We start from the raw sequence: 26,473 nt of genomic DNA, 5'->3' as shown, positions 1-26,473 counted from the left end.
TTAAGCCACCTAGTTTGGGGGCTTTTGTTATAGTAACCCTAGGAAACTAATACAAAGATGTTAAAACAAAAAAGCTTTATTTCAATAAATTTAAAATTTTAAATGAAATAGACAAATTCCTAGGACTGTACAACTTACAGAATTAACACAAAAAGAAATTTGGAAAAATCCTGTATTTATTAAAGAATTTGGACCTGTGATTGCAATATATATATATATATATATATATATATATATATATATATATATATATCCATCCACAAAGAAAACAACAGACCCAGATGACTTCACCATTTAATTTTATTAAATCTAAGAGACACATTTTAAGTCCTCAGTAATATGGAGAATTGTTCAAAGCTAGAGTTACAATATCCCAGGCAAAAATGATGAGGACTTACATTCTTTCAGGGAAAATAGGAATGGGAAAGAGAAGGCAGATACAAGAGATAATAGGGAGAAAAGGTAGAATCAACAGAATTTGTGGGTATTCTAAACATCAGAGGAAGGTGACAGAATGACACCCTGGTCAACAGTTGGTCATCTGACTCAATAGTGGTGATATTCATTGAAATCGAAAACATGGAAGGTATAGCTTAAAGGAGAGGGTTGATAGGCAATTGGAATTTGATATGTTGAGTTTTGATTTCCAAGAAGGGATGTTAAATAAATACTGGATATGTAACTCAGGAGTGCAGTGGGTTGGGGATACAGATTTAAGGGTTAGGAGCCCATTAAGTAATATTTGAAGCTATAAGAGTGGATGAGATCTCCCCAGGAAGGAGTGTAAAGTCCAAAGAGAAGAAGGGCAAGGAGAGACTCTGAGGGACATAGATACTTATCTATGATTATCGGTCATGAAGATATTGCAATCTAAAAACAAAGGCAAAAAAAAAAAACAAAAAAAACCCACCAAAATCAAAAACAAAAAAAAACCCCAAAACTACCCAACTAAATGAAATGATAAGGAAAAATTGTTATTCCATTTAACAAGTGATCTCAAGGTAGGGTGGCTGTAGTATTGGTGGATAAGTCAGAAGGAGCCTGTATTATTTTTCTAGGGCTGCCATAACCAAGCCGCATACACTAGATGGCTTAAAACAATAGAAATGTATTATCTTACAGTTCCAGAGGCTATTGTATTTCCCCAAAAATAAGACCTAACCGGACAATCAGCTCTAATGCGTCTTTTGGAGCAAAAATTAATATAAGACCTGGTCTCATTTTACTATAAGATAAGACCAGGTCTTATAATATGATATGATATAATAACATAACATAACATAACATAACATAACATAACATAACATAACATAACATAACATAACATAACATAACATAACATAACACATAAGCCGGGTCTTATATTAATTTTTGCTCCAAAAGATGCATTAGAGCTGATTGTTTGGCTAGGTCTTATTTTCGGGGAAACACGGTAGAAGTCCAAAATCAAGTTGTCAGCAGGGACATGCTCCCTTCGAAACCTGTCAGAGACTCCAATCTCTGCCTCCATCCTCACATGGCTATCTTCTTTCTGCGTGCCTCCTCTTATAAAGACACCAGTCATGTCATATTTAGGGTCTACCCTGCTCTAGTATTACCTTATTTTAACTAATTACATCTGCAATTACACTGTTTCCAAATAAAGTCACAGCCTGAGGTACCGGGGTGAGGACTTCAGCGTATTCTTTTAGGGGCCACATTTCAATCCATACAGACCCTGTCCATCTTTCTGCTCTGCCATTCTCAACACGCTGGCTCGCCATTAGGCTGCTCTCCCCAAGGTCAAACCTAGCTACAGCAGCCGCATGCATCATACTCAGCACAACAGTGTCCATCAGATGAAGAGGGAGCAGCGCTTCCTTGTATCTCTTTTAGAAGCAAAGAGGCCTTTCCAAGACCCCCTCCCCGAGCAGACGAGCAGACGTCCTCTCGTTTCTCATTAGCAAACACTTCATCACATATGCATGCCTAATCTGATCACTGGGAAGGGGCATAAGACCACTCATCACAATTGACTTGGACCAGTGATTCTCAAAGTTGATTATGCATTGGATCAACTGGAGGGCTTGTTAAAAGATGGATTGCTGGGCTCCACTCCCAGAGCTTTCAGTTCCGTAGGTCAGGAGTGAGGTCTGAGAATGTGAATTTTTGAGTTCCCAGGTAAGGCTGATGCTGCCGGTCCTGGGACCACACTTTAAGAACCAGCAGTTTAGACTGATCAGGATTCATCTCAAACGACGGGCCCAACTCCTGAGAAATGCACTGCCACACAGACGAGGAATGATACCCAGAAAAAATTAGGATTCCATCAGAAAGGAACAAGGGAAGAAAACTATTGGGTCAAAAATCAGGGTTGTCTGTTCCAAAGAACAGCCTAGAAGAGACTGAGAAGGAGTGTGTCCAGACTGGCAAGAAGAAAGTCAGAATAGAGTGATATCCAAGGGAGCCATGGAAAAGAGATTCAGGGTGAGAGTGGTCAGCACGGTTAATGTCACCAAGAGGGCCAGGAAGGTGAGCACTGAAATGTGACCATTGGATTGGACAACGAGGTCTTTACTGATCTTAGCAAGAGCAGTTTTATTTTGAAAACAAGACATGGTAACAGTTATATAAAATACAAAGCTGTACATATATCATTGCTACTGATGCCAACTATTAGAGCTAATACCTAGAGTTGGGACGGGTTTTCCTGGAATCCAGATAACTAGGTGAGTGAAAAGAAGAGGCAATGGATTTTAATTTACCGCTGAGCAGTGAAATAAATTTACTAAGACAGAGCTCAGTGTTCTGAGCTTAAGTTCAAACAGCCATATCTTGAGTCTTGAGTTACAGACAAGAGGTTATGACTGTGGGGAAAGGTTTGCACATCCTCCTGTATTTGCTGAGCCTCACATCTGTCTCCACATATGTTCAGGTATGTCTGCTTAACTGTCAGTTCTCACCTACTTCTCTGTGCACACTTATTATCTAGCTTTGCGTATATACAGAGTTAAGTCCAGGCCCTGCCACTTGCTACTGGAATACCTCTCTTGGCCTCCATTTTCACATCTGTGAAGTAGAGATAATAATTGCACCTCTCATAGAATTGCTGTGAGAATTAAATGAGATCACGTGCATAAATAAAAATGTGTGTGTAAGATAATTGCTATTATGGCTATCCATTACTCTCTCTAACATCATCAACTAACTAGCAGTTGATTTCCAAGTGTTGTATGCATACAGTTTTAAAAGTACATTTATCCTGTATGATTCCACCATATGATACTCTGGAAAGAGCAAAACTATGGAGACAGTAAAAAGATCAGTGGTTGCCCGGGGTCGTAGGGGTATGGGGGAAGGATGGCCAGGTGGAGCACAGAGGACTTTTAGGTGAAAACTACTCTGAGGACACTACAGATACATGTCATTAGACACTTGTCCAAACCCATAGCATGTACAGCACCCAGAGTGAATCCGAATGCTAACTATGAATCCTGGGTGATAATGATGTGCCAACGTAGGTTCATCGATTACAACACATATATGCTCTGGTGGGGATGTTGATAATGGGCGAGGCCCTGTGTCGGGGGAGGCAGGAGGTGTATGGGAAAGTTCTGTACCTTCCACTTAATTTTTCTGTGAATTTCAAACTTCTCTAAAATAATAAAGTCTTTTTAAAAAAAGGATGTTTATAACTATCAGCTTACACCCATCTAGACATACCACACCTAGAGATACACATAGATTTACTTCTGGCATTGCACGGAAACATACGCAGCTATTCTACCCGTCTGTCTTTCTAGCGGCTATCTACATAAATAACATGTAGGCACAGAATTTCCATCCAAGACACTGATGTACACAACTCTCTCTCCTTATGTAAATGAGAAGTGTGCTATTCCTGGTCTTCTGAGAATCAGATGCCAGTAGGGGATTAAATATGCAAGGATTTTATTAGGGGAAATGCCTGTGAGGGAAAGACGGAGAGGGGGCCGGTGCAGGCTGGAAGAGGTATCAGATTACTCTCCAAGTTCGATTCTAGTGAAGGAGAGAGGGAAGGAAGGTTGGGCTGAATCTTCCTAGAGTGCCACGCAGTGTAAGAAAGGTTTGGCCAACAACAACAACTTTAAAAAAAAAAGGACACGCTTGGCAAGGCTATTGGGGAGGCCCCCAGCCAGTCGGCCATAAGAGGAGTCCCTGTCTGCCAGGAATGGGCCTCCCTTAGCATCCTTGCCACACTCAGCCATGCCACAAGCAGCCCACGGGAGGCATGGCCTCAGCACAAATGCTGCCATAGGCGGCCATGAAATTCAAAGCAGCAGCTGGAGCTGTTGATCATTTACCCTCAGTGTAGTTGGAAGGCTAGGGTAGGGCATTCTCATGACCATCAAAGGGGTGCCTTCCATTTTTGCATTTGAGCCAAACACTCCAAATTAAAAAAGAAAAACAACCCAGAAAATCAGTTCAAACTTGGGGAATTCACCTAGCGACAGAATTGCCTGTGTGGCCCTCCTTGCCACCACGACTGTTCTAGACGGAGCCTCTGTTCGAGGGGCCCTCAGGGTAATGCCTCAGGAAGGCCCGGATGGTGGCTGCCCATGAACTTGTCTTGTGCGCTGCTCCAGGCACGCCTCAGGGAGTTCTGGCTAAGATACTGCTGCTGCTCCCTAGCTACTTTCAGGGAGGATTTCCCTACCCAAGGATGGGAGAAGCCAGAACACTCTTGCCTGGTGTCTGCAGGGGCCCAAACCTCAGATCAGGCACAACGTGAGTGGTGACCACCCCTCTGGGATTCCCGAGCACAGCTCCCTCTCCCTAATGTCCATGACCTTCTTTGTGGCAGGGCTACCAGTCCAACTCTGATCAGAGGACAAGGTCCCAAGGGTCGCCAACCAGGTTAGGGGCTCTGGGTGAGTCACCTTGTGTCCAAGGCCAAGTCTCACTGATGAAATCACGGAGAGCCACAGAGGCCCAAGCCCACTACTGTACAGATGAAAGTCTTATTTATGTGAAAGATATATCTGCAGAGGGGGCAATAAACTGCAAAGTATGAAGGTTTGTAGCAAACGCTATAAAGTTTTATATTCCTGAAAACTAGGGATAAAAGATATAACCATTTAAAGCAAAGTGGATAAAAGGGGTTTCCACACGATTGTAAAACAGCCTTATAATAGTTAATTGCTGGTTTCTTATTACAGCAGAGAGAGTCAAAATAACCTTAAAAATACCCATGGTTGGAAAGTGAGAGGAGGGAGAGCAAAAGAAGACAGGTCCTTCCAGCTCCAATACTCAGTCAGCATTATTCATTCAGTGCCTCCACATTCCAGGCACTGTGTTAGGAAGGTGGCAGGGAGGAGATTAAGACTCTGAGAACAGTGGAGAAGACAGTTAAACAGATCATCGCAATTCTGTGTAGTAAGTTGTAGAACAGAGGTATGTGTGGGTGTTACAAATACCTGGAGACGGAGGTATTAAGAACTCTCAGAGGAGATGAAATCTAAGCTGGATCTTGTAGGTTGAATAGGAACTTGGCAGAATGACATTCTAGGTAGAGGGACTAACGTGTAAAGGCTCATGATCAGAGCTTCCTGAGTGGCGCGACTCCAGGCGCTCCGTTCCTGCGGAGTTCTATGTAAATGGTGCCTCCGGGGTTGTACAATGCACAACCTGTGCAGTGTGACACGCAGCTCTACTAAGCTGGGGTCCAGATGCACGCAGGGGGTGGTGAGGCCGATCTGAAATCCCAGCACACACCACAGTTCAGGGTTGGACCTCTCACCTCATCCCCATTTCCTACCTTCTCCCTGATAGCAGACCCCTTAGGGCTGCTACTGCTTAGATATGACTGGCCCCAGGGGATTTCTGTTCTACTCTCAAAGTCCAGGGAACCCCCAGGGAGCAGTCAGAAAGCTAGGGAGAGACCCAAATGCATTTTCCCCTTTAGGAACACAATTGCATTTTCTCTTTACTCTGCAGGGGGACATGTGGGTTTCCTCCTCGACAAAAGAGATTATTAATGAAAAGTATACTTTTAAGGCAATGGTTTATCTGGGGATTCCTTGTGTATCCAGCCCAGTGTAGCGAACTTTCACTTCCATGGGGCACGGCCCCTCTGCCAGCAGCGACCCTTCCATCCTGCACCCACCCCGTCCCACCCCATATCCATCTCCCACTGGGGGGAGTCGCCAGAACCATGCCCTTCTGGTGGTGGGGGTGGAGGCCCTCAGAGCCCTGCCTGCCTGCCTAGGCCTGCCCAGTGCTGCTTCCTGTTCCAGAATCAGCTCATCCTTCTTGCTGGGGGCTGGAGGGCAGAGGCCAAAATGGGACTCCATGTAGCTCTGCTGAGGCCATGCGGCGTTTGACCTGTGACCCCACAGGAAATCCTTCTGACCTCTGAGGTGAAGCTCAGGAGGAAAACCATGACCTCACAGTGGACAAAGGGCGGCTCTGAGGCCTCTCCTCCCCTCCCCCAGCCTAAGGTCTCTTGACTCTAGAATCCGTGGGCCAGAAGCACTCTTGGCCTGACAGGCTGGGGAAGGGACTCAGCATGGGAGGGGCCAGGGAAACCCTAAAGAAGTAGGGTGGCCATACACCCTCCTTGCCTGGGACAGCCCCACAGTACAACATGCTGTTTGTGAATAATTATTAATAGTGCCTCTATTACCAGGACAGATGGATGATAAGTTATATTGTCATCCCAGCAGAAAGGGACTCATATAGAATCCACACTACCAACTCCTTCATTCAACAAATAACAAGCCTCATTCTATGCCAGGCACGTGTCTGGCCCTAGAGACACAGAGCTGAGTAAGAAGCACTTTGTTTCTGCTGTGGAGCTCGTGATTTTGGCAGAATTAGCCCCAAAACAGCTACTGTACAATGTGCAAGTTCTGGGGGAAAGTGATTTGTTCTCTTAAAGGGTTTCAGGTAAGGTTTACTGAGGAAGTGACATCAGGGGCTTCAATGGCCACCCAGGCTCCTGAAGTCTCCCTCCCCCTGCCCCATTCCCCACTCAGCCTCCTCAAGGCCCCACAGATTCTCTTCCCTGTTTCCTCAAGGCCCCACCCCCCATTCTCCACCCAGGCTCCTCAAGGCGCCTCTAGATTTCCCACCCAACTTCCTCAAGGTCCCCCCCAGATTCCCCAGTACCTTTGGTCTCTCTCTCATGACTTACTCCCTGCTCCCCACCCAAATGGGCAGTGCCAGTGAGAGCTGAAGAGCAGGTGAGAAAAAGGAGCTCAGATAAGGTCTTCACTCTGCCTAGGCCATGTTTCTTTCCCCAACCACATCCATTCACTTAAATGCAAAGCACGGATTAAGTGTTAGGCACATATAGTGGTGACTAGGACAAAAAATACTTGCTTTGGGGAACTTACAGTCTGGGAGCCAGGACTAATGCTAAATAAATCCCCCAACAATAAATAAATGAATAACAATTGTTGTGAGAGGAAAGAAATTGGGGAGAGTGTTGAAAGAGCTGTATATACTGGGTGAGGCTCAAGTGGTAGGAGAAATACTACTCACCTTCAGAAGACTTGAGGAATGAACCCTTTAGTGGGAATTTTAAGCCCAATGACAAACCCATATGGCAGATAGATTTGGGTTTCATTAGCGACGAGAACCAGAAAAATGAGTTCTTGGGTGAGAAGGGCAGGGGGCTGGATACGTCAACAAAGAGAAACGGACAGAGCAGGGAGCTGGTGCCTTACTCTCTGATTAAGTGTCACCTAGAGGGAAAGGCCGGATTTCCTGGACCTTAAGCTGGGAAGGTCTTCTAGAGGTTATCCTGTCCATTCCCCTGCCTGTACTTTCTCACACAAAATAGGTGGCTCTGGAGAAGGGGGTGGTGGCTCTGTTACAAGCTTCTGAGGGAAGTGGTTCTGCACCCTCTTCAGCGTTAACCCCTCTTGCCTCAGGAAGCCCTTACCACTGTCAAGCACCTCTCCCCTGAGGAAAATGAGCAGCCCTGTGTGTGGGGGAATGATGGGGGGAGAGGAGCTGCCTCCATCCTGATGCTCTCTCTTTGCTGCCAGGCTGGGGTCCTGACTCAATCCCTCCAGCCTTCTGCATTCATATCCCTGTCTCTTAAGATCACGGAGTAGCTCAGCATCCATCACCCTAACATTACTGCTCAAATGAATTTTGCTAACAGAAAGTATTATTTCTTATATAATATTAATTAAGTGGGTCTGAGATGGATCACACCTCAATTCTGCTGTGCAGAATTGGACAAGGAACTTAGACAAGCAGCTTCTAGATTTATGCATAAGAACAATAATAAAACCATGGTTAAAATTTACCAAGCATTTACTTTATGCTAGACCCTTTATTTGCAATGCTTCTTAATCCTCACAACATTCCCATTAAGTAGGTGCTATTATTGTATCTATTTTACAGGTAAGGAAAGTGAGGCACAGAGAAGTTAAACAACTTGCCTAAAATCTCATAGAGTGGTAGACAGAATGCCGCCCCTCCCCCCCACTTTAAAGATACCCACTTCCTAATCCTGGAACCTGTGATCATGTTTCATCACAAGGCAAAAGGGACATCATAAATGTGACTAATTTAAGGCTCTTGAGATAGGGACATTATTCTGACCATCTTGGGAGACCCACTGTAATCACAAAGGTCTTTATAAGGGAAAGAGGGAAGCAGAAGAGTCAGGGAAGGAGGTGTGACAAAGCAGAAAAATCTGAAGATATTACACTCCTGGCTTTGGAGATGGGGGAAGGGGCCATGGGCCAAAGAATACAGGCAGCCTGCAGAATCTGGAAACAGCGAGGAAACAGATTCTGCCTAGAACTTCCGGGAAGAACACAGCCCTGCCAATCCTGTTTGGACTTCTGACCTCTGGAACTGTAAAATAATAAATCTGTGTTTTAAGCTGATAATTTGTTGCAGCAGCAGCTAGGAACCAGTACGCACAGCTAGCATGTGGCATCAGCAAAATTATGGGCATTGCCCTGGAACAGGTAATGAAACTATGTCATGAACCCTGTGTGAGAGCAGTTTCACCTCTTCAGTCCTTACTCTGGAGCCCTTGGATGAGTATCTCCCAGAGTCCCACCCTCCCCATGTAACCCCTGCCCCTGCCTGCCTCCCCAGCTCCTGCTCTGGGTAGCACCTTACTCTCATCCTTCTTTTCTTAGGACCACTGAGGACCGTCGCCGAACCCGCGTGGGATGATCTGGAGTTGGGGCTCTAGAAACATGGGCAGAAGTGAAAGGCAGAGAGTCCTCGATGGCCTGTATATGTAAGGGTCTTAGGTAAAAAAGCTTCATCATCGGGCAGTAATATCTTCATCGCATGAGCAGAAAATGGAAAAGCAACTAAGTATTTGGCTGGGAGAGGGGTCCAGGCCTAAGCACATAAGAGGGGATCAGTGTGGGCACAGCTGTATGTTGGGGAGAGGGGGCAGTGGCTAGCCTCTGCCCACATCATCAGAACAAAAGGAAAGAGCTGGCCTTGAAGAAAGGGGGCTTCAGAGACCCCTGGGGAGGACTGGGGACAATAAAATATTTCACGAGTCCCCTCCATAGAATCTCTGGACTTTGCTGCCACCTTGTGGAAAGAATTTAGATGGACAGTGTTGTGTCAGCCCCTGGCCAAAGATGGACAAGAGTTTAGCTCTCTTTGCAGACAGGGACACGGGAGGTGGGATTGAATAGGAGAGATCTAGCCAGAATAAGGATAGACCACCCAGTTTGTGCCAGTGTCTATACACTTTCCCAGAGCAGGAACTCAAAGCTGTGGTTTTAGGGAGGAATTCTGTGCAAAGGAGCTGGGAATGTGCAGGGGAGGGGTGGGGTGGGGAGGGAAGTAACCGGAGAAAAAAGGACACAGAGGTATGGGACAGGAACTTCCATGGCTGAAAGTCTTTTTAAACAAAAGTGTTTGTTAGGTCATTGCTAGAAAAAAAAAAAAAAAAAAAAAAGACCGGTTTTTGGGGCATGCGGTCTAAACCACAGCAGCAGAGCTAGGCAGGAAAGACATGTCTGTTGTCCCGGAGTTTTACAGTGTTTTTATGCATCCAGTGGGGGTTGGGAGAAAGATGTAAGCTGTTCTGAAAGAATATACATTAGCTATAGACAAAGGGGACTGGAGAAAGTGAAGCAGGCAGTTCTGGAATTGGCACAGAGTCCGAGGAAGGAGTGGTTTTGCTCCCTTGGACAGGTTGTGGGCAAGCCCAGAAAGCTCATGTGTAAATCAGAAGCAGCCGCTCCTGGGGTTCGAAGGTGCCTGGCTATTCTCTCTTTAGAATAATCGTGAAAATAGCCACCTGGGAATTAATCTGAAGTTCCAACACACACTAGGAACGTGAGCAGTCTTTGGCAGAGCTGGCCTACAGCTATTAACAGGCTAGCTGTTCTGTCTCTTTCGCTCACTCTCTGGCTGCTGTAATTATAATTTAGAACACTTCAGAATATTTTTCTTGTCAGGTCCCAGATAGAAGAGATAGAGGATGTAGAGCAGTCTTCTGTTTCAGAGAGGGGTATTAAACCAGGGTTTAATTCTCTAACTGTGGCCGTCAGGGCTGGCCAATCACAGGACTTAATGGGAGAGCTCAAATTATAGAGGACCAAGTTAGAGGGGAAAAAAAAGCAACAAAATCCACCCAACTCGCAGCCACTGGTACTGCAGCTGATAGGTAATTATCTGCTCTTTGTGTGCAGTTCGGGCTCCCAACCCTGCCGGTCAGAACGGACCATGTGGGCCCAGGGAGAAGGCCAATGAGTTGGTGTCAGGCCAAGACAGTGTGGGGCCTGTCCAGACCCTTCTCCAGACCCTTCTCCACTTCTCTCCCCGCCCCACTCCACCCCTCCCCTCCCCTCTAGTCAGGGGAGGAGCTGCCCTCTCTTGCCCACCACCCCTCCCCAACACTGGGGAGGAGAGAGGAGTGATTAGCATGGGGCATTGTCCCGGGATAATGGGCCCCAGCTGCCGCGTGAAAGAAGAGACAAAGCGCCTGGCCGCTGCACACACATTATCGCCTTGTTAAATCTCTGTTATTAGATTAGATTCAAAATGTATTGATTCAGAGGCTGGGGGGAGGTGGGGAGGGAGGAGAATCTGGCTGGGGAATGCTAAACCACACCTCTCCATACTTTCTCCCTCCCCTTCCTTCACCCTACCAGGCAACTTGTCCTCCCTCCTATCCTCTCAGGGAAATCGCCCCCCAAGCCCATCTTCTGACTCTGAGCTCAGCTACTCTCCCTGGACTATCCTGAAAGCCACAGGATGTGCACTCCTGCGATGGGCTCTGAGCACGGGTTGCCATCATCCAGGAGGAAAGGCAGCCTCACAGTAGCTTCACAGCAGCCAGCCCCACAGCTTAGAGCACTCCCAAGGATTGGACACTTTCAAAACCTTTAATGGGATCTTCTGAGTAGAAGTGACAGGTTTTGGAAAGTGGGGTGGATGGGAAAAGGAGGTAAGACCTGGGAGTACTCATAGGAGTAGAGGAGTAGAGATGAGATAGAGAACAGGTGAGCTTCTCAGAAGTGCTGGCAAAGACGTGGTAAGTTTCTGATGTTCTCTCTGCTTAGGATAGAAGGAGAAGGAATGAGCTTAAGTGGCAGGAAGAGAGAAGGAAGCAGGTTCCAGGAAATACAACAGGTGGCAGGGACGTTCTGGGTCTTCTCATATCCCAGGCAGAGTGAAGGTCTCTTTGGGAGAAGATCAAGGTCAATATTGATGACGAGAGTTAGTACACTGGGAATTCGCTGGCCCTGGCCTCAGTTTCCCATGCCTGGGCAGCACAGCCGGCATGCAGATCGATGAGCTGATTGGCTGTGGCTAGTGGAGCAGAAGATGTTACACGTGGCAGCTCATTCTTGAGGTGGTTAATTGGCTGCCTCAGTGCTGGGCTCTGTTGCCCCATTGATTGTGGGCAAAGGGTGGGGAGGGGGAGATGAGGAATCAATAGGTTAATTAGTGTCTTACTAGCTCTCTGGTTGGACACTTTGTCAATAGGCACCCACTTACTGACCAGTGGTGCATCCACAGTGCCAGACTGTCCAAGTTTCTCTCTCTCTGGCCTGAGACATGAGAATCATTGAGCAGTATGAGGGCCCAGCAAGTTCAAGTGGAGTGGGGCAGCTTTTGATGCCAAGACGAGGCTCCAAAGTGTGGGCTGCAGAGACCATCCTAAGAGTGTTGGGATGAAACATATCTACTCAGTAGGAAGCAACAATTGTGAATGGGCACCACTCTCCAGCCCCACAATCTCCTGCTTTTGCTGGGAGACCTTGATACCTATCCACCAATAAAACAAGGATAAATATAAAATCCCTAACAAATGTCAAAAGCACACATGTCTGGTGTAGAAGTAGCAGATGAAACCTCACTGCAGTTCACCTTCGGAACCAGCAGCCAGTTAGACAATGTGGAATGAAATCTTGCTGCTTGCTGTGGAACCTGGGGTGAAAAGAAGCTGAGAGAAGCTGAACCAGACAAGCTCCCTTCCTCAGCTTCTCGGCTCCCAAGGGCCCAAGATTCTGCGCTCTCCCCAACCTCCAGGGTAGTCTACTAACTAAAACTGCAGAGTTTGGGACCAAGGGAAGGTATAACTTCAGGTGTTCCATGCTGAATCCTGTGTAACTGGCTAACCTGGAACACATCATTTCAGACATTTCTTTTTGGTCCTTTCCCTCTAGCCCGGCAGTGTTCAGACTCTGTCCACATGCCTTCCTCTGAGTGAGAGGCAGCCCAAGACAAGGAGAGGGATGAGGCTGGAATGAGAAAGGGAGAACCAGAGAAAGCCTCAGGCAATCCTGGAGGACACTATCATCGCTCTTGGTGGGTTCTGGCATTCCTTTCCTCGGAATGCTTGTGAGCTGGGTGGAGTAACAGAGCTGGGGTGCTCTCAGCATGTCTTAAAACCCTGAAGTCTGGGGGAGGGGCCAGGGTACAAGTAAGATCAAATACCACGTCCCCGCCTCTGCTTCCCTCATGGTCCTGCTTGCTAGTGGATGTGCCAGGGGCTGAGTGCTGCGAGTTCCCAAAGGAGATTAAGAATCTCAAGCGTTAGCTTTCTCTCTTTCCAACACAAAAACCAGGTGCTGCTGGCCATGGTGCTGATGTCCTCGTCTTCATTGCAGGATCCTCTAGCAGGGAGAGAACTTGATCCCAGCTTCACTGAGAGACCTCGTTGAGCCTAGGTTGATTACAGGACTGTGTGGATCCTTCCAGCATCTTTCCAGGGGGTCACAGAACTGAGAAACCGCCTGGTCCTGACTCTCCCACCTTAAATCCCACCTCTTATTGTTTCTTCATAACAACCAACATTTGGTCACCACCCAATTCCTTGGGGGCAGGAAGCACCAAACAACGGAAGCCACAGATAATTCTCCAACTTCATTTCCACCAGTAACTTTAAACCTCTTCTTTCACCGACCCAGCTGCTGACAAATGGTCAAGAAGAGAGTTTAGAGCTTCATCGCATTTTATTATCCCCCCACCCCCACCATCTGATGAAACATGAATGTTCAGGGAAGTGGTCACAGGTGAGGTAAAGAAGGAGATATTAGTATTAGATAAACCCAATGCAGAGTTACCAGGCCCCAGTAGCAGAGAGTTGGTTTGCCTTTGATTTCTAAAAACAAGGTTGAGGGAGATGAGCAGAATTCTACAGTATCTTATTCAGGGAGGTACCCCTGGAGAAACTGTGCTTGATGCATAGATATATAGAATGAAGTTAGGGGATGCACAGGCTTCTCTTAATCTAAGACAACATGTTTTAAAACCATAATGGACAGGTGGTGGGGGGAGAGGACCTAAGGGTCTTGAACATCAAGGTTTGAGGGGAAGAGCTGAGGCCCGGGTTTGGGATTGCAGAGATGAACTGGCATTGGAAACAAGGATGGAACTGTGCATGTGTCTTGAGAACGTCCTTGGTGTCCCCTGGGCTCTGAAATTCTCCCATCCCATCCTAAGCAGTACCTTCCCACTGCTGGGCTATACCCATCAGGAATACTGCCAGATGGACCAGAGTGTGACCAGAGTGATGCTGTAGGCCAGCACTGCCAGCAGGTAGATGCGGAAAAGCAGCCTGTCCAGCACAGAGCCCACACGCAGCCAGTCACGGGCCACCTCTCGGCTCTCCTCCCGTTTCTCCAGGAAGTGCCGGATGGAGGTCAGCTCCTGCAGCAGCCCACGCACTGCCAGGGAGGCCTCCCGCACTGGTGTGGGAGGGCTGCCTCTGCCCCTCCGGGTCCTGTCCACGTCCACGGGTCCTCCCACATGGCTGCAGTGGTTTCCTATGTCTGGAAGAAAGACAGAGCATTGGCAAGGGATGAAGGCCCAGCCGATGGCCTGAACTCTGTACCGTATGTTTCTTTGGCCTGCAGAAATTTTTATTATGAACAATTTCAGACATAAGGAGTATCGAGAATAACTTACATATTTGTGTATCCACCATCCGACTTAAAGCAAATACAGAAATCCAGTACAATGAAAGATTCCCGTATACCTCTGCGTGGTCACACCCTCCATCCCTGCTCCAAGGCACCACATCAGGAAATTGGTGTTTATCCTTCCCATGCACTTTGGTTTTTAAACTCATGAGCTTTGCCTAGCAGTTTGATGTCCATTATTTCACTTGAACCTCACAACAGCCCCATGAAAGCAGAGAGGGGGTAATTAACTCTATGTGAAGGTGCTAAAGCTCAGAGAGGTCATGTAACTACCCTGTGGCCACACAGCTGGTGCATCCCTTAACAGTGAGGCCACCAAGGCCTAGGTGTTGGCACTCTGAGTTCACTGCTTTCTCTCGTGACTCTGTGTCTCTGCACCGGAAAACACACCTTCAGATACCATTACCTTCACCAGGTGAGCAATGAGATTAGTCATTGGGCAGGTGGGTGCCCTAGTTCATTAGCTCATGATGAGATGGTCTTAGGTTAACCAAACATCTTCTGTAAAAGGCCTGGCCCTCGCCAGAAAGGAGGACAAAAAGAAAAGGACTGGGGTGGAGTGGTTTAAAACACTCATTTAGAGAGCATGGCACATCCTCCAGAGACACTCTACCATGAGTCTGCACCCGGGCCAGAAGGACACTGGGACCCTTTCCCTCTCACCTGAGCACTCATTGGTCTTGGTGGCCTGGGAGGTGGCTGGGCGCCTGTGGGAAGTTGCCTGCTCCCCTAGGCAAAGCAGCAGGGCCACTCTGTCGAGGACCAGGTGCCGCAGCCAGGCGGGCACGGGCTGCTGCAGGTCTTGTTTGTGCACCAGCCGCACGATGAGGATGGTCTCAGCCAAGCTTATCACCAGCAGAGCCATGCACACGACGAAGTAGACACCTGTGCATTCAGGGCAGGGAGGGAGCGAGGGCTGACACACACAGCAGGGGGGAGGCGGCCATTCCTCAGTTCCTGGGCCATACCGCACTCTGCCCCAGGGGGGACCCTTACCAATAAGGGGAGTGCCGATGGCAGTGGCTGGCAGCGTGTCCGACACGATGATCAGGAAGACAGAGTAGCCCAGGAGGAGCGTGATCTTGAAGGAGACCCTCTCCCCACTGTCCGGGGGCAGGTAGAAGCCCACAATGTCCATGACCATGAGGAAGATGCTGGGCAGCAGCAGGCTGACCGCGTAGAACAGGGGCCGCCGGCGAATGACCACCTGGGACCGGAGAGCAGCTCTGGGGGAAGACTGGGGCGCACAGGGCCTGCACCCAGGAGCCACCACCCCATCTCTGACCCCTAGCTTTGTGGCGCTCTCAACCTCTCTTGCCAGAGAAGGAAACAGAGCCACATTCTGTCTCTGGATCCAGCCTCATGCTGCTCAGTGAGGGGAAGTTCAGTTGTTTCCCCATCTACTTCTTTGAAGATCCCGTGGTGAGTGTGGCCTTGGAGTTGGGCAAAGTGCCACAGAGCTTCTGCCCCATATGCCTCCTTAAGTCTACCTGGGGGTGACACTCTAGTAGTTCTAGTCATCAATTTACCCACATCTGCTCCCTGTCCCACTCACGTAGAACTTCATTTCTGCATAGCAGTTGCTGCTTTCGATACTGAACTCCCGAAACTGGGTCAGCACTCCCAGAAGCTCCCACTCGCCTTGGTTCATGAAGACGCTCTTGTCGAACTTCACCTTTTCTGGCAAGCGCCACAGGGAGATGTTAATGTCCTGGACTGAGAGAGAAGGAATCAAGCCAGCTCTGGAGTTTAGTGCCGGAGCGCACCAGGCCCTGTGGTCCTGGGGCACAGAGTGGCCACACCCACGACTTAGCTCATCTCAGCCTCCGTTTCCTCAGCTACAAAATGAGATAACCGTTCACGCTGACCTATCTGGACAGCAGGACTGTAGTGAGGGAGATGGAGTCTTGAATGAAATCACACAGCAAAATGCAAAGAACCAGACAGCTCATTTATTAGAAATGCCCCCACTCTTACACACACACACACACACACACACACACACACACATACTCTGCTTCCACACACTTTCTAGGTGTCCCTGTTAGAATTACCTGTTTGGGAAATGAACAAAAATCAATATTCTTCACTTTTGCCTTCATAGAGCCACCTGTCTTTAAAGGTGAATTAGGAAACAAGCAAACCCCCACTTACAGAATAGCAGTCTTACTTCTCTGTATCTGTATTAGAGAAACAGACATGCATATGTACCAGAGGACAGGAATATCCATTACAGCAAAATAGTGGGAAAGATCTAAATATCCACTAATCAAGAAAATGCCTAATAAACTATGATGTATGCATACCATGAAATATGGTGTGGAATTTGAGTCCGAATTTGAGGGAGATCTAAATATACACTAACTTGGAAAAATGTCCAAGACCTGTTGTTGAGTAAAAAGAATCAAGTAGCAGTAGCATAAATGATACATTCATGTAAAAAAACAACAACTATAGAATAATTTCCATGTACTTTCATACCTATGTATAATATACACACACACACACACATATATATGCAAAGGATAGAGAAGGACTGGGAAGAACATACTATATGAAGCTTATACTGATAAAAGTTGGTAAATCTAGGTGTGGGGAATTGGTGGAGTTTGGGATTGAGGGTAGAGATCAAAGGCCAAAGGTTATTTGTAATTCTGGTTTTTGTTCAAGGAAGTTATGCATTACCTTTGTAATTTCCAGTGGGTGCAATAAAAGCAGAAGAGATGTGGAGGACGCCTTTTCGCAGCGGGGTGAAGCTCACTTCATTAGACCTTAGTGAGCACCTAGCATTCACCCACGCAGTGTAAACTTGCCAGCACCTTTCTCTGTGCCAGGCACTGTGCTGGTATCTAATGGTGGGACAGAAATCATGCTCCTGCCCTCTCTAAGTTTATATCTGGTAGAGAAGTTGACATTGAACAAATACTTATAAATGCAATAGAAGTGGGAAGAACAGTAGGCTATAAATTTGGGCATCGGGGATACCTCTTCTGGGGGATAAAATGTGTTTTCCCCAAGGAGCTCACACTGATGCTGTGATTCGAAGGTGAGTAGAGGAGTTGGACGAGCCAGGTGTGGTTGGGGCAAGAGTGGGCCAAGAAGGGGAGCAGGAAAGAGAGGAGGGAGGAGCAAAGTGGCCCTGGAGAGGATGCAGGATGTGATAAAGGGAAAGAACAGGGATTGTGGGGCCTTCCAGGGAGACAGCTGGGCCGGAGCAGAGCTCAGGGGAGCATGCGTGAGACGAGGCTGGAGAGGTGGGCTGTGGGCAAGGCCAGACTTTGCAGGCCCCTATCAGCCAGGTGAAGGATTTGATTGTCTCAGGAGTGCCAGGAAGCCATTGAGCCTTTTAAGCAAAGAGTGACTGATCAGATTTGCATTTTAATGAGACCTCCCAGTTTGCTGTGAGGAACATGAATGGGAGGGGGACAGGAATGACAATGAGAACAGCCAGGAGGTTACTGCAGAAACCTGGACACAGGATCGGGGGAGGATGAATCAGTGGACAGGAGAAGCGGGTGGCTGGGAGAGACGCTGAGTGCAGAACCTAGTAGCGATCTTGGGAAAGGATTGGCCCTTACTGAGTGTCTTGCGGTCAGTTTACACTTCAACCCACATGACGACTAAGGGAGATGTAAGAGCAACCATGTTAGTCCTACTTGAAGGATAAGGAAAGAGAGGCTCAGTGGCATTAAGAAAATAAATGATAAGTAGGTTGGATAAGGGAAAACACATCCTAGGATGTGTTCCTCACTTGGGTGTCTCTGGGTCCCCCAACCTCTGCCCCACCTCCGAAGCCCATCTACTCACTGGTGTGCAGCCAGCTGGTGAAGGTCAGTGAGCAGTTCTGCACGTCGAAGGGGAAGTTGTAGATGTCCAGGCTACAGGCAGTCACCACCTGGAGGGGCTTGTAGTTCTGGACCTCACCATGATGCCGGACGTACACATACGGGATATCTGGAGACTTCCCCACGTCCACACTGGCCAGGGAAGAGGGGTCAATTTGGAGCTCAAGGAGTAGGTCAAGCCCTGGGAGTCTGAAGGTCTCCGAGCAACCCAGCAGGGAAAGAAATTCAGGGAGGGTCTAGGCAGCAGGACAACCTGCACTGTTTTTCCTAGCCTTGATTTTTCCAGCCTCCTTCTCTGTTTTAGGCTTCCTTACCTGCCATTGTCAAGGCGACTTTCCAAGCAGGAAAGGGCATGTCTTTATTTCACTGGAAACCTAGCCACAAAATGCAGGCAAGGAATCTATGGACCCCACAGCCACAGGCTCTCAGGAGCATGCCTAGTTGTCCCTGTGCTGCCACCCAGTGGGCTGGGCAGACCTCGGCTCCCAGGATGACCAGCCAAGGGACAATGGGACGGTTTGGTGGGAAAGCAGAACTTTGGGTTCTCCTGACTCGGGCTCCTCTTTGCTTCCCATCCCTAGAAGTCCTGTGAAATGAGATTAATTGTCTCTGGAGGAAAAGGAACTAGAAAAATCATTGAGAAGAACTGGGCATGGCAGGAAAGACTTTGTCCCACTTTCTCAGCAGATCCCTGACCCCCAACGTCTCCCAAGTGACCACTATGGCATCGAGTGGCCTAAGCCTGAGATTTCTGAGCCTCAGCCTTCTGTGGAATCAGGCTGAGAGATGAGAATTCAAGACTAAAGCTACTTCACTGTTCATACTGGAGATCCAGCCAGAAACTGGGACTTTTCTCAAATCCTTCCAGCCTGGGCTATGCAGGCATGGGTTTCCAGGTTGACTGCTTCTCATGAAAAGCAGTGTGAGTGGCATCCCCTGGAGCTGGGCAATGCAGTGGGGACTGGGTGGGGGGTGACCGGGCCCCGGCCACCTTCTCCTTCCATCCGTCACCCATAGCCGTCTTCCCTGCACTTGTGTTCAGAAGCCCAGGCAGTGGAGCCTGAAGACACCTGAAGGACGGGGAGGAGGAATGTGGGCTGGGGCAAAGAGACAGTGTCTGGCTGCTGAGAGTGAAGTGGGACCCACTTCAGAATGAGGGTTCAATTTGTGGCTAGTCAGGCACACGTGTGGCTTGAGAGATGTGAGTGTCTCCCAGCTCCAAATCTCCCCTGTGGACAGTGGTCACCATCAGCACTTCCTTCCTTTCAGTGACATTACTGTCTCTTTAAAAAGCAGCTGTTTCTCATTTGGCTGTTATAACAATGTGAGTTCATTCACTGGCTTCTCTTCCCCCAGGAAGGGGGCCCTTACACCAAGAACTAGAGTTTCAGTATCAAGCATAGAAAAAGAGGAATTTTACACAAGCAAAGGGGGAAAAAAAAGACAAATGGGAATTTGGGCCCAAGCCAACTTTACCTACAGTTCTGCACGTCTGGGTGGGACAGCCGAAATGCAGCAGCAGTGACCCGGTCTCCCCACCCCTGCCGTCGCAGCCCCTCAGCCACCCTGCCGCCCGGCATCTGATGCCAGTACTCACAACTCATTGATAAGAATATCCGGGACCCAGATGCTGTCCGTGGGGATGGACAACTTGGTGATGTTGTCGAAATCCTCGGGGTTCCACTGGAGAAACTCGTCAGTCCAGTACTAGGGGAGGGAGGAGCAGGAGCCGTCACAGGCAGCCCCCTCCGTCTCCAGTGGGGTTGTCCTCAGCTCAGGCCGACTTCGCCGCTCGTGCCAAGGCGACAGGCGAGCATCGGGTGTCATTGGCCTCCAAATCACTCCGCAGTACCCGAGAGACCCCCTGCCACTGGACTCACTCACTCCCTTCATGCAAATACGACACAGACACGTGCAGCCAAAGCACAGGTCATTTCTACTGTTTTGAATTCCCTCTCCACCAACTGAGGGATCTTAAACAAAGAGCTTCTTGGGTCTTGGTCTGCACGTATGCAAATCGGGAGCATAACGTGCGCCTCACAAGTAGGCATGGTCACTGTTTTGATCAATGCATTTTCCACTATCTTGCCAGAATGACTGATGTAAAAAAAAAAAAAAATAAATAAATAAATATAAATATATATATATATATATATATATATATATATATATATATATATTTAAACATTTCACATGTTATTTGAAAATATGAGAAAAAGGTGGTGCGTCAGTGGGAGCGGTCTATGAGGACTGGCATGCTAAATAAATGGTGCGATACTTGGGGGGTTAATAGATTATGTTTATGTATTATCACTGGTAACAGAGAAAATAATGTGAACTAAATACAAGCATGACTAGATTGAAATAAGAATATGTCTTTTAAATCACAAGAAAAAAAGCAAAAAGGACACACATTGAAAGGGTTATAAAATATAATATAATGAATTACCCTAATTTTATAGAAACATAAAATGTAAATTTGATCATGTCACTGCCTTGCTTCAAATTCTTCAGTGGCGTCCCATGGGCAATAGGGTAAAGTTAAACCTAATGGTCAACAAAATCTGGCCTCCACCCATCTGTTTAGTGTTTTGTTTTGTTTTTTTGCCATGCCTCTCTGTAGCGTTTACACTCTAGGCACATGGAATTAAACACTGTTGAAACCTCCGCATCTGGGCACACCCTGCCCCTCTCCCATACTGCAGCTCTTGTCTTCTTTATTGGGGTGAGTCATCCTTCCAGACTTAACCAACTCACCTGTCTGTTCCTTTCTCCTGGAATCTTTTGTGAACCCCACCCCTCAGGCTAGGTTTTACGTGCCTCCTCTGTACTTTCATGGTTGACATCTTGTCCTTGGTACATTGGGGTGGCTGTCTTGCTGCATTTAATTGTCTAATTGTCTAATCTGTGAGCTTACAATGGGCAGGACCCCGAGTCTAGTTTGTGTCTCCAATTCTGGTCCCTTAGCACAGTCTCTGGCATATATAGATGGGTATCTCCTCACTGCTGGGACAGACAAGTGACCCTAGAGGCTGAGAGGTGGGACCTAGGCCTGCTGTCCACGTAAAGGAGCTCCTAGCTGCCTGTTCTTTCTTGGGTCCCTTCCCTTGAGGCAGGACATGGTCTGTATTTAGGGACCTCCCTGAGGCAGAAAGGGAGCAGTATGTCAGAAATCAGTATTCTGGCTTCTTCCTTCACCCCACTCCTCATCTCATGAGCGGGTGGTGTGGAGTGTGCCGTGAGGCGCAGGAAGGGATTTAACAGAGACCCGCATGTGCTACACCAGGTGTGTCCCCAGAGCCTCTCTCAGGTTCGCCCTCCATGAACTGTCCTCGTCACCCTGCTCCCCCTCTCTTCAGCCACTTTAGCTTCCCCTCTGCTCTGATGTGATCCCCCACAGCCCCAGGGGCCGCCAGAGCAGGACACAACTGTGGACAGGCCACTGTTTGCCTGCCCTCCCCCACCAAGCCAGAAATGCTGCTACGGCCTCAGAGACTTCCACACATCAGTGCCTGACCAATGCCCAGCAGGAGCTGGAAGAGTGGGGAAATGGCCAAGGATGTGAGGACTAAGTGCACGGGAATCATCCTGTTTCAATCACCCCATTTGCTTGTTGTTCAATTTGGCTTAATAGAAGGAAGAGCTTTCGAGCAATTAAAGCTGTTTGAAAATGAAGTAACTGCCTTCTGAGCTCCCAGTCACTGGAGGTGTTCAATCAACAGAGGTTGGACAAGCACTTGTTTGCGATGCCGTGAAGGTTTTCAGAACCCAGAGCGGGTCGGAGGATTTCTCCTCCACTGACCTTTACATTTGTTTCCATTCCCAGTCCTGAGTTCGAGGAGTCCAGGCTCCTGGATCTCATGCTGAACACGCCCATGAACCTCTCCCCACTTCCCTCACCAAGGCCTCTGAGTTTCCTGACGCCTTGAGGTGGAGAAATCCTTCCTGAAGGGTAAGTCATGTCTCAGGAAACGTGGGAGAAGGGCTGTTCTGCTTACCTGCCGGTACCAGATGTAGGTGGTCAGCACCTGATTCTTCTCGTCCTGAGAAAGAAAAGGGAGCTTAGCATAGGTGGCCTTGTGGTCTGGGGTTCCGCCCTGCACAGGCCGCCCCTCGAAGGAGCTGTTGCTTCATATCCCTAGTCCCTTGGGAAGTGAGAGTCAAGAAAAGGGGCAGGGAGAAGGGGCCAGCCAGGAAAAGTTCGTCATTTACTAGGCTACACCTACAAAGAAATGCAGTAACACACACACACACTTATATATACCTTTTATTATGTCATGTATTAAAATGTGTATACATTTTTTGGCACCCCTGTTATATATTTTACATATATGATATATATAACACAATAGAAGATAGTAATACAAGGCATATATAACAATATCATCTCTCTCTCTCCATATATATATATATATATATATATATATATATATATATATGCCCTAGTGTGAAGTCAAGAAGTATGAAACCATATAGAGTGAAAAATTCATCACCCTCCCTCCCTCCCTCCCATCTAATTTCCTATTTCCCTTCACAAAACAGCCACATGGTCTGTATCGGAGATTATGAGGTCAGTTCCTGCCCACTCTATCCCAGCCCAGTGCCCTGCATTTCTATAATTGCCTACTTGTTTATCTCTGTACACGGTCAACCTCTTGTGCTGGACTGTGCACCCTGCCCTACTTGATGAAGGAATCAATTAATTAATTGATTTATGATTAACTCTTCAACAACCATTGAGTAATACCCACCATGTACCAGGGACCTGTGTAAAAACATCAGGGCGCGGAGATGAATAGGACAGTCTGAACCCTATGTAACACAGCTTACATAGGGAGACAGTTACCATGCTACCGTCTGTGAAGAAACACATGTGGTAAGTGGCCCACTGGCCATAGGGCTGTGGCAGAAGCAGCCACACAGGTCACCTGGTTTCCTGCTTTGTGCAGCTGTGCACACGGTGGGTGCTGCTGTCTGCTGCAGTCTGTCCTGAGCCGTGGTACCTGACCACGGGTACTATCGATACGAGAAAGCCTGCCATGCTGCCCAGGGGATAACTGGCCTCCCACCCCAAGCTGCCACCTCTGAGTTGGGGGCAGGGTAGGGCTGAGCACTCACCACACTGAGGATGGCATAGACAATGATGTCAATGGATACAGTAGTTGGCTTCCTCCAGTCCCGCACAGGTCGCACGCCTTTCTTATAGTTGGTGAAGAGGTAATCCGACAGCCTCCCCAGAGCGGGCCTGGAGGTATTATGGGCCTGGAAGCCCCCCCTGTGCCTGGCTGGGAGAAAGAACAGTTCAAAGTGGCCATCAGAGCCTGGGTCTTTCTTTGGTTCTCTTGTCCAGGTTTGAAAGCTATTAAAAGGAAAGTGTCCTCACCATTCCCACCTCACAAAATTCCAGATACCCCCACAGACTGAAATTTTCATCACTATAGCATTTTATCTTCAGAGATTTCTGCCAAAATTCAAAGGTATTATCTCTTAAGGGTAAACTGTGCATTAATTTATATGAGAGAGGAAGCTGAGTTGTAAGGGAAGGTAAAACAGACAGGTGAGGTCTGAAGTAAGCCAAGGGCTGAGAATGGTTGAGAGTAGATAACTGCCCAGAGGAGGTCAGCCTGCGGGCTCTGGTAAGGGGCTCTTGGGGAGCTAAAGGGGAGCTGGCCCTGGGTGTATGAAACCGGTAGGTAAGAGGGATGCAAAAAAAGTGGCCCTAAGTGCACTGTTTTTAAGCCCAATGGTCTGCATGAGGGTCTGCCTCAGCCAAGGTCAGACTCACTGTCCACAAAGCTCCTCATCATCTCCTTGACCTCGGCCTGCAACTGACAAAGAAAGAAGGGTGGACATCCAGGGAAAACTGACATCTCCTCTCCCTCCAGCAAAATCCACCCCAAGTAGCTCCCCTTCCCCACTTCTATGTGCACACAAACTCCTGGGGGACAGTTTACCAGGTCCCTTCATAAGGTTGCTATGTGAGCAAATTTGATGGAGTTAGGAAGAGGGTTAGGGGTGAGGTGTGGAGGAAGCAAGGAGACACCAAATTGTTCCCAGAGCAAGAGTACAAAACAGTGACGAGAAAACCCAGTTCCTAGGCCCTAGCCCCATTCTATGGAGAGTTCGTGTGCACCTCAGATAGCCCTCTAGGAAATGGTAGAAGCACTTCCTGAAAGGTGCCAAGAAATATGAAGGTGAAAGGTGTAGGGTGGGGAAGCGAGAGCACCCTAAAGACCAGGGTACAAGCTCCAAGGCCTGAGGGGACTGGCAAGGTGAGACCTAGTGCCAGCGGGCCTGGCTTTCTCTAAAGAAGACTGCCTCTTCTCTCATCTTGTCTATGATAAGTGTAACCAGTACAGCAAATTGGTCCTACAGAGTCCCCTTCTTGCCCCTCACCTACCTATCCCTGATAAACTTCCAAATTCTCTTGGAACACAGGAAAGCAGTGAGAGAAGATAAGAGAGCATTTATTGAGTGTCTCCTTTAGAATAATATTAGTTAACATTTTACTCATTTCAATCTTACAACAGCCCACTGGGGTGGGTGTCGTGATAGCCCATTTTACAGATAAAGATCCCCAAGGCTCAGAAAGGTGAGTCCTATGTTCTGCAAGTAGAGAAACTGGGATTCAAACCCAGAGCCCTGTGTGTCTTCACTACAGCAGTGGCAGCCCAGATTCTATTGTCTGGGACCCTGACCAGTTTGGAGAGAACCAGACTGGGCCCTGCAGGCCCCAGAGCAAAGGGCCATTTCTGGGAGGGGCAGAATTTCTTCTCAGCCAGGGAAGCCCCAGAACAGTCGTAACTTACAGCCTGGGTCTGCTTGTCCTGCTGAGCTTCCCCAATGACAGCTCACGAGGAGAAAAATCATCGTGCCCATAAGCCCTTCATGTCTGTCCAGCCCCCCGTCCATCCTAATTGTGCCTCAGCCCCAGCTTCAACCCAGCTCTGGATGAGGAGAAAAACTTCCAAAATGGGGAATGAATGTTATCTGCAGCAAAAGGAAACAACAGATCCTTTTGTGACTAAAATACCCTGCATCCACAGGAGGCAGAAAGAATGGGTGGGGAATGCAGAGAGAAGTTTGGTGTTATTGGAATTTAACCCTGGAAGGGAACTTTAGGAAACCCAAAGAACCCATGCAATGAAACCAGTGAAGCTGGGGAAAGATGATACATTAATTCTGGTCTCCACTCTGCCGCTAACGAGCTGTGTGGTCTTGAGAGAATTACTCCCCTTTTCTGAACCACAGCATTCCCATTTATAACAAGAAGCAGTGGACCAAATGAGCGCATGAAGATCCTTTGCAGCTGCCTTTTGACGAGTGTAGGGCAGGACACAGTGGAGAGGAGCCCGTCTCCTGCACCTGTCTGCGCATTTCCACCACAGCAGGCTGCTTCTCTGCTCCCCTCTCAGCAAGCCCTGCTGTCACCCGATGCTCAACCTCCCCAACATTCTAGCTGGACCACAGTGCCTCAAAATGCTCTTCTGCTCATATGTGGGAGATCCATGCATTTCCTGCAGCTGTACCCACCCCAAAACCCAATTTTCTTCAACCCTTGGCGGAATCAAGCACCCCCTCCATCCCCTCTATAGATGGCTGACCAAGTCCTACCCGTCGCCCCTTACCTTCTCCCTGTGTCAGAAGCATGCCCAGAAGCAAGGTGAGCAGCGTCTGTGGGACCCACAGCAGCATGGTGAGCTCCCCAAGGTGTGGGTGCCTCGGAGAGGACTGGTGTTCAGGGTGGGCCCTGCCGAGGGCCAGTCTATTCCCACTCTGCCAGCCTCATGTCCCAGCCAGCCTGCCTCTCCAGGCTGCTCCCCAGCACCTTCTGAGGCTGCAGCCTGACACTGCTCAGCCCATCCGGGTTGGGAAGCTGCCAAGTTTGCCTGCAATCAATTCTTCAGCTGAATCAGGTTTCAGGGTGGGAGGGAAGGGGAGCGGACCTCTGAGAAGGGAGCCTGCCCTGCTGTCATGTGGCTGGAGCTCAGTCCACCCATTCAGCCAGGTGGTTTGGCCAAGGAGCAGCTTGGGGACCAGGGGCTGCAGGAGCCTCTGGAGCAAGGGTACAGTCTGTCTGCTGGGAGGTGCTCCAGGCAGCTGCCTTAATTTATGTCCCACAGCAAGTATGTCTTGTAGCACTGGGCTGGGGCTGGGAGGGGTGAGGTAGGAGGAGCAGTAGGGCCATGCTCTTGCTCCACAGAGTGACATAGTGCCCCTAGCTAAGCAGGTGAC

General features: G+C 48.4%; 1 protein-coding gene across 2 annotated transcripts; it reads right to left on the bottom strand.

The window, feature by feature from the left end:
- Positions 1-13,312: 13,312 nt before the first annotated feature.
- Positions 13,313-25,993, bottom strand: LOC148755770 (5-hydroxytryptamine receptor 3A). 2 transcript variants are annotated; one of them, XM_088789941.1, is made up of 9 exons: positions 25,867-25,993; positions 23,357-23,523; positions 22,237-22,281; positions 19,836-19,945; positions 18,201-18,370; positions 15,949-16,109; positions 15,390-15,600; positions 15,057-15,278; positions 13,317-14,243 (listed from the first exon to the last, which is right to left on the bottom strand). In XM_088789941.1, exons 1-9 carry the CDS (start codon positions 25,931-25,933, stop codon positions 13,945-13,947), a joined length of 1,452 nt encoding a protein of 483 aa, XP_088646067.1. In that variant the 5' UTR covers positions 25,934-25,993; the 3' UTR covers positions 13,317-13,944. The 2 variants fall into 2 exon arrangements, with proteins under 2 accessions (XP_088646066.1, XP_088646067.1); XM_088789940.1 differs by having other exon boundaries at positions 13,313-14,243; positions 15,057-15,600.
- Between the last annotated feature and the right edge of the window lie 480 nt (positions 25,994-26,473).

This window comes from Rhinolophus sinicus, chromosome 14 (assembly GCF_057876585.1).
Source record: "Rhinolophus sinicus isolate RSI-liver-muscle chromosome 14, RSI-T2T, whole genome shotgun sequence".
NCBI lineage: Eukaryota > Metazoa > Chordata > Mammalia > Chiroptera > Rhinolophidae > Rhinolophus > Rhinolophus sinicus.
This window is presented reverse-complemented; position numbering and strand designations above follow the sequence as displayed.